Source organism: Dasypus novemcinctus, chromosome 1 (assembly GCF_030445035.2).
Source record: "Dasypus novemcinctus isolate mDasNov1 chromosome 1, mDasNov1.1.hap2, whole genome shotgun sequence".
Lineage (NCBI taxonomy): Eukaryota > Metazoa > Chordata > Mammalia > Cingulata > Dasypodidae > Dasypus > Dasypus novemcinctus.
Window position 1 is genome coordinate 16,859,924 of NC_080673.1, and position 13,223 is coordinate 16,873,146.

The 13,223-nt window shown below is 38.8% G+C and overlaps 1 protein-coding gene across 2 annotated transcripts in view; it reads right to left on the bottom strand.

Moving 5' to 3' along the window:
* GALNTL6 (polypeptide N-acetylgalactosaminyltransferase like 6) overlaps positions 1-13,223 on the bottom strand; it is a 1,335,131-nt gene that overhangs the window by 253,175 nt on the left and 1,068,733 nt on the right. For both annotated transcript variants that reach the window (XM_058308264.2, XM_058308217.2), the window contains exons 6-7: positions 8,257-8,442; positions 4,204-4,387 (exon numbers count right to left, since the gene is read on the bottom strand). In XM_058308264.2, coding sequence (XP_058164247.1) covers positions 4,204-4,387; positions 8,257-8,442 — 370 coding nt within the window. The remainder of the gene's footprint in view (positions 1-4,203; positions 4,388-8,256; positions 8,443-13,223) is intronic.

Sequence of the window (13,223 nt, forward strand, 5' to 3'; positions counted from 1 at the left end):
TCAAAGGATCAAACAGATATATTGGTGTTAAAGACCACAAAAACAGAAATGAAAAATTCCCTAGAGCGTTCAATAGCACATTAATAGTGGCAGAAGAAATAATCAATGATCTTAAAGACAAAAAATAGAAATGATTCAGGCTGAGAAGTAGAGAGAAAAAAACAATGAGAAATAATGAACAGAGACTAGATAACCTGTGGGTTACCATCTAGTGTATCTGGGAATCCCAGAAGGAAAAGAAAGAGAGAAAGGGGCAGAAGGAATATTCAAATAAAATCCCCAAATTTAAAAGACATTAATATGCACATTCAAAAAACCCATAAAACTGCAAATAGGGTAAACTTGAAGAAAACCGTACCTAGACATTGTAGCAAAACTGTTGAATGCTAAGGAAAATGAGAATTCTGAAACCTGCTAGAGAAAAGCAACATGTTATGTATAAGGGAGTCCCAATAAAATTAAGTGCTAATTTCTCATCAGAAACCATGGAGGCAAGATGAAATATTTAATGTGATTAAGAAAACAATTGCCAAACAGGGATTTTATATCTGGTAAGATTGTCTTTCAAATATGAGGAAGAGATTAACACATTCTCAGATAAACAAAAGCTGCAGGATTTCACCACTAGACCCGCCCTATAAGCAAGGCTACCGGGAATTCTTCAGGTTGAAAGGAAAGGATGCTAGAAAGTGGATCAAAGCAGCATGAGAAATATAGACCCCGATAAAGCTAACGATATACTATTACATATACAGTACTATTGGATTGTACTTTTTGATATATAACTGCACATTTGCCATGGATCAAAGACCTAAATATAAGAACCAAAACTAAAATACTCCTAGAAGAAAACATAGGGAAGTATCTTCAGAACCTTATGTTAGGTGATGGTTTCTAAGACTTTACACTTAAAGCATAAACAATAACAACAAAAATAGATAAATGGGACTTCATCAACATCAACTGATATTTGTGCATCAAAAGACTGCCATGAATGCAAAAAGACAACCTACCAAATGTGAGAAAATATTTGTTAATTACATATACTCTAAGAGTTTAAAATCCAGAATATGTACAGAAATCCTACAATTCAGCAACAAAAAGCCAAACAATCCAATTAAAAAATGGGCAAAAGGTTTGAATAGACATTTCTCCAAAGAAGATATACAAATGGCCAATAAGTACATGAAAAGATATTCATCATCATTAACTGTTAGCTATTAAGGAAACACATATTGAAATTACAATGAGATACACTCACTAGAATGGCTACATTTTTTAAGAAAAGGAAAACAACAAAATAACAAGTGAGGAGAGGTTGGGAGAAATCATAACATTTTTTCATTGTTGGTGCAAATGTTAAATGGTGCAGCCACTGTGAACATTTTGGTGGTTCCTCAGAAAGTGAAATATAGATATACTATATGACCCAGGAGTCCCACTTCTAGGTATAACATATATGCAAAAGAATTGATAGCAGGAACTCAAGCAGACAATTTCACAGTGATGTTCTTAGTGGCATTATTCACAGTAGACAAAAGATGGTAGCAACACATGTGTCCACTATGAGATGAATGGATAAGAAAATGTGGCATATACTTTCACTGGAATAGTATTCAGCTGTAAATAGGAATGAAGTACTGATACATCCAACAAGATGAATAAAGCTTGAAGACATTTCGTTGAGTGAAATAAAAGGAAAAAAATTGTATGATCTCACTTTTTTGATGTGAAATAATTAGAATAAGCAAATTCAGTGGTAGAGAAACTAGAATACAGATTTCCAGAGGTTCAAGTTGGAATAGAGAATAAGGTGTTAATGTTTAATTGGTAGAGTTTCTGTTCCAGGTGATGGAAAGTTTTGGTAATGGATGGTGATGATAGAAGAACAATATTGTGAATACAATTGAAACACTAAATTATATATTTGAATGTGGTTAAAAAGTGGTAAATTTTCATTTGTGTATGTTACTAGATCAAACATAAAATTTAAAAAATCCCACAGAACTTTACAATACAAACAGTGAACCTTAATGTAAACTATGTATTATAGTTAATAATATAATTATAATAATTTGTGTTTCATCAACTGTAACAAATGAACCACACCCTGCAAAATGTTACAAATAGGGAAAACTGTTGGAGGAATGTGCAAGGGAGGTATATGGAAACTGTATTTTCTGTGTGATTTTTCCATAAACTCACAAGTTCTATAATAAAAACAACATCAAAACATGGCAGCCTTGGGTAACAGCTTCTAAACTATAGCTCTTCTAACTGTCAGCAGCCATCTAATAACAGTTCCACTCCCTTTAGGGCCATTTGGGGTTCTTTTGCAACTGCTGATAGACTCAACATCCAGCCTCCCCATCTAGCTGCTTTTATATACTACCCTAAATCCTTTGCCAATACTTTGGGATTGTTACCTTCAGGAAATTCTGAAGACCATCTCTCAGCTGGGCCCACTTAGATTATTTACTAGAAACTCCTTTACTTAGATAACTAAAAAAGAAGAAAAGAAAATTCTAGAGGTTTTGAATATCTTTGACATCTTGGCCAAACCATTTGGGAGATGACAAAAAAACTTTCACTGTTTCTTCTGAAACACTCTCCAGTAATTTGAGAGTATTAAGAGGCCTGATTCCGAAAGTTCTGGATACTTACTGAGTGTGCTTCATATTATTACATTTTACCAGACTAATATCTTCTGAAATCCCTTTTGCTTTCTCAGCTGTTCATCTTTCAACAGAGCTACAACTGGAGGAAAAATTTTCTTGATGTTCATCAAATTTTTTTGTAAAGTATTAGTGTCACAAAAAATGTTTTCTGTACCTAGATCCTTCCTTACTGCAAATTTTATGGCCCATATTATTGGTAAAAAGATGCAATTGATTTTAATGCATTTTTAACTGAGTGTACAAAGACTTAACTACAGATCTTTTTCTTGTGCTAAGAAAAAATTCATAGCAGTTTTTTTTTTAAAGATTTATTTTTTATTTACTTCTCTCCCCTTCCCCCCTACCCCAGTTGTCTGTTCTCTGTGTCTATTTGCTGTGTCTTCTTTGTCTGCTTCTGTTGTCAGCGACACGGGAATCTCTGTCTCTTTTTGTTGCGTCAACTTGTTGTGTCACTTCTCCGTGTGTGCAGCACCATTCCTGGGCAGGCTGCACTTTCTTTCGCATTGGGCAGCTCTCCTTACAGGGCACACTCCTTGCGCGTGGCGCTCCCCTAAGCAGGGGACACCCCTGCGTGGCAGAGCACTCCTTGCGCGCATCAGCACTGCGCACGGGCCAGCTCCACACGGGTCAAGGAGGCCCGGGGTTTGAACCGTGGACCTCCCATGGGGTAGACGGATGCTCTAACCACTGGGCCAAGTCTGCCGCCGATAGTAGTTTTTTACTTATATGAGTTTTAATGTGATAAAAAGGGTACAGTACAGGAAATAGAAATACTAGGCCTTGGGTAATCTCTGGGCTAACTTTTGGAAAAAGTTCACCATTCACCATTGTTGGCCCTGACGTTTTGACAAACTAAGCCATGTTTCTTGTTTTTCCTTTTCTTGACATGCTTGAATCTCATGTCTATACTAAAAAAAATAATTTAGCTTTGTAGTGATCAGTGGATTATTATTGTAAATTCTTAACTATGTAGCACTCGAATGAGGGGCAGGGTTAACAAGGATTATTTACCTGCCTGGATGTATCATATGGATTGAATTCTCTGAGTTCAAGTTACGGTAGCCCTACTCAGGAGTACCGCCTTCCATCATAAAGAGGCAATTCCTATGTAGGTTTCAATGTAGGTTCATATTGTACATGAATCCCCAATAAATGAACAGTAAGAGAGTTTAGGGAAGAGTAACGAGAACACAGCACCATGGAAATAAGACAACATCTAAGAGAACATCTAACAGGGGAATAGGCATTCCTTCTCCATGTATTTTTTGTTAATTACACATTTTTTTCTGACCCTCACATCTGTCCTGCTTAGCAAGATTTAAGAAGGGGCGATTCCTGCCCTCAGAGTCGCTTGCACTTTTCTCTAACTTGTCGGCTGATCTTTCTCCAATGTTTTACATCTTGTCGCCACCTGCTTCATTCCATTTCATTAGAGAGAATGGGTCTCCAAGCCTCCCAGCCTTGGAATGCCTGGAAGGAGTTACCTGCCCTCTCCTCCTTGGCCCCTCCCACTGCTGCTACTCACTCAAAAGGGTCGCTGGGGTCCGTCCTCTGGAGCTCTGGAGGGATGGGGATCCTTTTGTAGTACATCTCCCAGTCGAAGGCTCCTCGCATGGCATCCCCCGCTTGTGCCTCATACCCAAAGTGATTGTGGTCAATGACGTCGATCATGGGACACACGATGGTTTTGTGGTTTAGTGCAATTTGGTCTGAAAAATGAAAGCATAAAAATAGGAAATGACACACTGCTCAGGCCATGCATCATTTTTCAGCAAAGAAAAGCCTACTGATTCCTACTAACGCATAATGCTAACAGCCTTGGTTTCCGCTTGTCTTTGGAGAACTCTGTAGGAATCTCTGAATGCTGGCCTTAACATGACGGGACAATGATTAGGGACAATTAGAGTGGTTGTGTTCTCCTTTCAGAAAATTATCTCAGTGAATGATGTGCAGACGTCCACTTAGCTCCTCCTCTGCCACTTTTTTGCTCTGACCTGACCCCAATCTGTCATTTTTATCATGCATCCAACATGCACAGAGTAGAAATAGGACTTATGTTTCTTTAAACATACATCTAGAGCCTGCTGAGAAAATGTTGACCTGTTTCTGGAGGTTCCAAAATGTAAATATTTAACTTCAAGGTGTTTTTTTTTCAAGCATCTAATTTTTTAACAGTAATGATGATGCCCTACCCTCCCAAATGCTGCCAGACCATCCAAAGGATTCTTTGTACTAGGGTTTACCAGGGCTTTTGCCAAATCATAATTTGCCACTGTTTATTGAGATAGACTTTGTTTATCACAGCTATATGTTTTTATCTTCTCTCATCATTTCCAAAAAGATATCAGGTGGCTTGCTACACCTGCTATTACTGAATTCTTGAGCAACTACTAAGCGATTTATACAAATGCTGTGTCTAAACCTCCTAACAACCCTGTAAGGTGGCTATTATTATCATTCCCAATTTACATGTGAGAAAACTGAGCTCAGAGTAGTTAAATAACTTGTCAAAGGTAACTGCTTTTGAGAATGAGAGCCAGGATGCAATAGGCCCTACTGAGCAGTCCAACTCCAAAACCTATGGTTTTCTCATAGGTATGCTACAGCTTGTCATGGTAGCAGAAAGGTGATTTTTTTTTTCCAGTTCTATCTCCTTCCTTTTCCAAGCAGTTATTATTATTGTGATGACATTAACAGGAGCACAGGGAACTGACATTTGCTTATTTTGACTCACCTAGAAGAGCTACATGCACAGTATTTTTCTTCCCAAGAACATGCATTTAGTCAATATTTATCACAACAAACCAATACTGAATGATAGGCAGAACTTTTAAGTATGAACATCTGCTCTCTGGCTATTTGGAAGACATTTGGATGTGGCATATGAAATGAAATACATCTAAATTTTTTGAAGAAGTGAAAAGTAGATATCATTTAGAAACATAGTGAGGTTTGTTTATTTTATGATCATTCTTTTTCCTTGGGGATTCTGGAATAAATGTAATGTGTGTCAGGAATAAAGCTTTTACAGTAACGGAACTACCTTTGTTTCAGAAGTCCCTCCCAAGCACAGAGCAAGGTTTTACTGGTTGTAATAACAAGCTGCTTTATTTGGAAGACTGATAAAACAGGATCTTGCAAGAGACCTGTCCTTGTAGATCTACATGCCTTTTCACTCATTCATCCATCCATCCACCCATTCATATTTCAACAACTATTTATTGAGTGCAAACAATGTGCCAATCACTTTACTAGATTCTGTGGATGCAGCAGGGAAAAACAACAAGAAAAAGCACTGTCTTCAGAAATGGTGTAAAGGCAATCAATAGATAAAATAAATGACCATGCTGTAGAGTATGTTAGGAAGGTGATAAATATGACGGAAAGCAAATAAAATGGGGTATGGAAGGGATCACAATTTAGGCAGGATAGCTCCAATAAGCCTCAGAGACTTGGAGGTCATCTTTACCTTATTTCAGCTAATTAATAGGCATAGAGACCTCTAGCACTATTTCAAGTTAATCTGCTTGACCAAGGGCTTAACGAGCATCCGTGTTCACCTGGGAAAGCTATAAACTGGGTTTTAATTTTTACCTAAATGGCATTTTTCTATAGGTGTCTTTGATGGGGGATACCATCATTTCTGGGTACAAAATATTCCTTCTGTCACATCTGCAGGTATTTTAGTGTTAAAGTTTCAGTGACTTTCTTCAATCAAATTCAGAATCAGGTTGATTTACAAGTTCCTTGACCAACAAGGAGTCCCAAGGTGACCCAAAGAGAATGAGTCTGTTAAATTAACTGTCAACTTTCTCTTCAAATTTCCTTTCAGCCCTCATCCAGCTGAACTAGCTTAGGGTGAAAGCAGCATGACTAATTTTTCATCTAAGGCTTGTGCCTACATTTCAATTTCCAGGGATCAAACAAACAGACTCTTAATGGGAAATTGAAATTCAGGTATAATCCCAAGGTGAAAAATGAACCAAGAAACTGTGTGGCTCCACCTGTTTTTTCATTTTGGATGATGTGTCAAGACACTGATAGAGAAAATAAAAAAAGATAGTGATTCTGGGCTTGAATCATTTCTTATCCATCAGGCCTGTAGGAAATGAAATGCTTTAATAAAAAAAAAAGTGGGTTTCTCATGCTCTTTTTTTTTTCTTTCTAAGTTTCTTTCTAGTTTTTTTTTTTTTTTTCTCATGTTAGATTCATAGTGAATCATCAGAAATTTCATAATTGGCATTTAGGGATTGGTTTGGTTAATAAATAAATTAGACTTTTTGCTGACTTCCTTGAGTATTCAACACCATATAGGTCAAAGTCAGTTTGTGGGAATCTCACTGTAGCTGATGAAACTCTAAATTGCTATGTCCTTGGACAAGGTATTTTTAATTAAAAGCTTAGAGGAGTATGTGGCTGCATGAGCACTGAAACATTCCCCTTTGATTAGGATGGCTGGGCACTCGGCTGCACTAGGGTGTGAGTTTCTAGGAATGTGGTAGGGATGTTAGTTGCTGATTATTTCCTGTTTTAAACCCTATATAGTTTCCATTGATTTCCCCCCTCTGCCCCCATCTCTTACTAATGGCGCTTGGCTGGTTCTAGCTGAAATCCTTACAGTAGTCAATAGCAAATCATTCTTTCTGAAGCAGCTATTGTGAAGGCAGTTGTTAGTGACTTTAGCTCCAAGGCCAGGGATATATTTACAACAAAACTTGATTTAGCAGAATCTGGAAGACTAGGGAGGAGTATAATAAGTGTGCATCATGAACGCTTTTAGAAATATTTTTCAGGCTTCCAATACATTCTTATCCACCACTGGATTTTATATCTGATTTTTATTGTAAAATAAAAAACAAAAATAGTAAAGCTCAAAGTGAGCCACATGCATATTTTCTCGCTTGATTTACTTTCAGTTCTTTCATGTTTCTAACAATTCATGGGCAAGGCAACAGAGTGTCTTTTACTTTTCCTCCTCTTAGCCATAATGGGAACAGTTAAGAGGCATCATCTGGATTATAGCTCAGGGCAGTTGAGGGGGTTTTATGTAAATATGACAGATTACATATTTAGGGGTATAGGCTAGTGCCAGAACTGAAAAGAAGAATAACAAAAAATAACATAAATCCTAGACTATGTCATGGAGCTTACACTTTAATTGTGCCTGCAGATTGAAACATTTTCTTTGCTCATTCTTCAGTGATCCTGTAATAACTGTTAAATCGTGTGTGTTAATCTTACTGTAGCTATAGGTGGTTTTTGGGGATACTTTTCTCTTTTAGTGTTTACCCGGTGAACCTAAGTGCAACAAAGAAGGACGTCATCGAGAGAAGTGAAACCTTTGCAAGCCCTAACTTAGATTGCAGTTATTATTTAAAATGCTCATTTTATTGTAGTTTTCTAGTGACTGATTTATCTTCAGCAGTGGTTAAGAGAGAATTTAAGGCTCGCGTTGTAAAAAATGTAGAGAGGTGATCTAAAGCGTTTGCTAATTGCAAATCCACTTTCAGGAAGCCGGGACTCGCTGGAGGTGGAGCAGGTGCAGCGCGAGCCCCAGCAGCCTCCCCGGGGTACTCACTGAGCAGCGGGGGCAGCCAGTTCACGTTGACCTCGCAGTGCGAGTCCAGGAACGTCAGCACCTCTCCTCTCGCCGCGGAGGCCCCCAGGAGCCGGGTCCGGATGAGCCCTTCCCTTTTCTTGGTGCGAACGATCCTCACTTTGGAAAATCGGGCCATGTATTCTTCCAGCTTATCCTTCAGGTGTTCTAAGGAAGGAAGGAGAGAAGGAAGGGAAGGAATGCAAAACGTTAGTCCCCGCAGAATTACTCATGGGTGTTTCTGCATAGAGGGCACGGGAACGATGAATTCCTAGATTAACATTTTTAAGTCCATTTTTTTTTTTTCTCCTCTCCTCACGGAGAAATTAATATTTTATACCTCGAAGTTTTTATGCTTTACACTTTCCAAAATGCTTCGTAAACGGAAATACTTTTGAACATAGTAAAAAGCACTTGCAAAGCGGAGGCCTGGGGTGCAGCTCTGGGACAGCTGGCGCCCTGTTTAATCCCGGCTCGCGCAGGCCGAGGCGGGCCTCCACCCTGGTTCCTGCCGGGCAAAGTCAAGTGGGCATCCCAGAATGTGGTTATACAGAGAAGGCTCTTTCCAACAAGGCTTCCCCTAGTACTCCGAGTTTGAAGAAAAAAAACCGTAAAGTCACGGAAAACAACCAGAAAGAAAAGCATCTGTTAATCAACATGAACCCAACAAATTTTTCTCCCCCACAAGCTGAGACTCAGCTGGTAAGCAAGTTCCGCATCTAGCTTCTGATTTGTAGTCGAAAGGTGAGCAAGTGACTTACTGTTCAAATTAAATATGGAAAGGGAAGGCAGAAGGGATACCATATCATACTTCTGAATTTAGAAATTTAAGGTTAGAAAACAAAAATCTGGAAGTGGTTCCTCACCTAATTAAAAATGGTGGGAACAAAATCAAATCAGACAATTTGTTGATGGGGAAAAACATTTCTTGCTGACTGTGATCAAATGTATCCATTGCTCCTTGATCTATGAGATAGTTGGTATATTATCTCTATCAGAAAGCCAGCCAGTGGCTTTCTGTGGGCTCTGTACTGATGTATTTTACATCCCTTGCTTCCACTCTCCTGGATCTGCAACGTTATGAAGGGCTTTACTGGTGTTTCTAAGAAGTGTAGTCTAATATTCAAAGAGACAGATTCTTACTGTGCAGTATGCTCGTATATTTTCACTCTTCAGACTTACTCTGCATGTCTACAATCAAAGGCAATGACCTATTGAGTCTTCTCCCATGATCTGGAGGGATTCGTGTGGGATTCATGTAGGATTTATGATCCCTTCTCTATTATCCTATTTAACAGGTGTCAGAATTATTATGGAATGGAGTTCCTCTGTACATATAAATTTATTCTGATACTTATAATTATTAGTGTAGTTTTTAAAAAATTTCCTTTTTTTCCCTCAGCTCCTTTGTCATTATGCTTTATAAATGGGCTGATGAAAAACAAAATATTTAGCTTTCTAATTTTCATTATAGAAGGATGCAGGTGGGATCTTTCAGAAGATCATTTTAGCTTTAAATATGTTCCTCTCTATTTTGTTCTTCCTGTAACTAACAGGTACAAAGATCAGACTAGAGAAAGCAAAGATGAGAGGATTTGAAGTCAGAATAGATGGGGTGGGAACTCTGTAAGAGGGATGTGTGTGGATAGAGTCACGCAAGCTTTGCAAGTCTGAATTTCCTCAGCTCGAAAGTACAGGAGATTCGTGAGATTTTCCCTTTAAGAGTCTGGTGGAGGGTCAAGCTCTGAGTCAGGCTTTGGTCAGGGACCTGAGAGTGTTCATTTACTGAACAATCATTTGTTGAGTCTGATCTAGCCCATTCTACGTATCATCTACCATTCCAGGGGAATGCAGGGTGAACGGTGAAAAAAAGAGACAAACAATAAACATTATGAATAAAAATTATATATTATTTTAGAAGCGATGACTATTATAAAAGTAAAATATAGAAAAGAATAAGGGATTATCTGGGGGAAGAATGTTCCTGGAGCAGGAATGGCCAGTAAAATGTCCTAGAGCAGAAGGATGCCAGGCGAGTTAAGGTAGAACAAGGAGATCATTGGAGCTGGGGAGGACTGAGCAGAGGGGGGAGAGCAGGAGACAAGGCTGTGCTCAGAAAGCATGTTTTAAAGGAAAGAGAGAAACACCATGGAACCAGCCTCTCATTTGAGATATTGCAATACTGCTCTACACACATCTATAAATGTTGCTCGCCTACATTTAAAAAATTGCAATAGACATAAGAGGATGAATTATTGAGATCTCACGAAGAGATAGAATTTTTAAAAATGTTTTCATCATGCAGGCTTAGCCTTCAAAGGCATTTCCTCAGATAGAAATGCTGTTTTTCTTCAAAGGTGCAAGGAACTTACTGGGGTCTCCGATTGTTGACTTCACTGATACTTATTGAGAGCCCTGGTGTGCAAAGCACAAAGAAAGATTCCAAAGGACTAAACAGCATAGATTGAGTTTTGCTATCTTATTTGGACAATATAGCAGAAAGCCTTGAAACAGATGAGCAATTTAAGGCAAAACCGGACTAAGTCATAAGCAATGGATACGAGGACTCTGTATATGCCAGAGTCTTGAAAGGCCGATTTAGGAAAATGTTATAATCTTATCACTATAATTTATTCAGGCATTGAAATCTGTAGAACCATTTTATAAACAAGGGTCATTCTGTAAATTTAATTGTAGGTCAGTTGTTTGGACCACAGGACATTGTCTCAAAGACAGTGTTGCCACAGTCATTGAGATCACACATATTTGTTAAACTCACCAAAATACTGTTTTTTTTTCCTTTGTGTCACATTGTTTCTTTGTCAAATGTACCACTCTGAGTACCATCCAGGCAGCACAAGACACACTTATCTCTTTCCTCCTTGACTTCCAGGGAAAAGGAGGAGCAATGCTCTATTGCTGCATAAGTGCTCTAGAAGACAGACATTTCCCAGGTCTTCTAAAGTGACAATCGAAGGGCTGTGGCATCACCTGCAAGGGGTTGTCCCCACTTTGGATTTAGACTTTCACACTCTCTAGCTCATGGGAAGTTCCCTGGAATCCAGCAGGGACTGTCTCTACATGTCGCCTTACCTCCTATCCATGTCCTCTGGCTCCATGCATTGTTCTCAACTGAAAGCCCATTGTAATGTACCAAGAAGATTTTATGGTGTCAATTCACTAAACACAAAATGTTTGGCCCCAAATAGAGTCCCAATAGATGTTCAGTTCAATTCCTCTAGTTTAAACTTTGCAGGGATAATTAGGTTGCTTTGCCTCAGAATAATGGTATGGCTGACTGCCCTTGTCAGAAACGGGGGACATTCCCTCTTAGTAGTTCAGTTGTAACATCTAATTGCACGTAACTCACAATAAAGGCAGATATCATCAGTGTAATTAGCAAACTAGACCCTCATATAGAGGAGTTCTTGGTAATGGTGTCGATGTTTTCAAATTAAAAACATCTTGTATTTCATCAGTATGACCGATTTTTAAACCTGATTTTCAGGTTCATTTTGAAAAGAGTAAAGTGATTTTAAACATGATTTTATAATTATTTTAATTCAAGAAGGTCATCTTCTAGGATCACTTTTTGAATTAATTTAATTTTTAAACTTCCAAACAAATTTGCAGTATTTTATAAAATGGGCAGATTTCTCTAGTGAATATGCAACATTTGTAGGACTATTAAACTATTGGGGGTGGTTCCAGACTACCAGTGGACATGTTACTCTTAAAATCCACTGAGTGGTATCCCAATGACCTAGAAGAGTGGGCACAACTTCAAAAATGCCTGTTCTCTGTGTGAAGGGCATACCCAGAGAAACAATGATTACCAGAGTACAACTTAAACACAATTGGCACTTTGGCCTGCTCCCGTGGAGAGATAATGTATAGTATTGCAAACTTGGAGCTTAGATCTATTAATTGCAGCTCAAAGGGTAACTTGTGCACTGATCAGTATTAGGTGCTGTACCTATATCTCTCCTATTCTAGATCTATGCCTGATGATTATAATGATAAGTTTTCTGTTCTAGATCATATGCAGAGGAATACTGAACATGTTGAAAGTCCTGTTAAACCCAACATGTCTCCCACTATCTTTCCCTAGAATTAACCAACAGCATAAAAGAACTCAGGGAAGAATGCTGTTTCCCATCAACTCTGGGAGGAGGCAGCCTCTGGAGGCACCTGGCCTTCATTCTTGTGGTCTAGTATGTCACAGCTGGTCCTCTTTTGGGCCTGCTTACCACCATCTTCTTTATCCTTTGAGTGAGGGCCATGTATCTTCAAAATTCTAATTAAATTTATTTCTTATAGAATCAATGTCTTATTAATCATGCAGGGATTTCATCAAGTTCCAACCAGCGTGCAGGACCCATCTTCCCTCAACCTCGATAGAATAGCCAGAGAGGTTTATGCGCTGTCAGGCAGGGACTACCACCTTAATCAGCAGGAAGAAACTACAAAAGAATAACCATTGACCCTCAGCATCTCCTTAAGAATAAAGGCATAAATTCTCTGAGGGGAGAGTTGACCAGATTAATAGAGGGCAGCGAAGAATGGACAAGCCACAACATGGCTGCAGACAACATGGCCATGAGATCCTGCCGAGACCTTAACTCTGACCTTGACCCAGTTTCTCTTTCCAGGACCTCTCCTTGGCACCGGATATTCCAAACAGACCTTACCAGTGGCCCCTGCCATTGGTAGGGTATCCAATAACAGCTGAGCCCCTCTCCTTAGCATTAGCAAGGGGAGGAATAATTAATTGCTTAAAAGATAACCACACAAGCCAGACTCACTCTCTGCCCAGAGGAGCCTGACCAAATCTCAGTGCATATTTCCATCTTTCTCTCCCATCTCTTAGCGAGCTCTGTTCTTTTCCCCTGTTTCCCAATAAATTCTTACTGGCCTTATTAAAAAAAAAACTAAAAATGCCTGTTCTT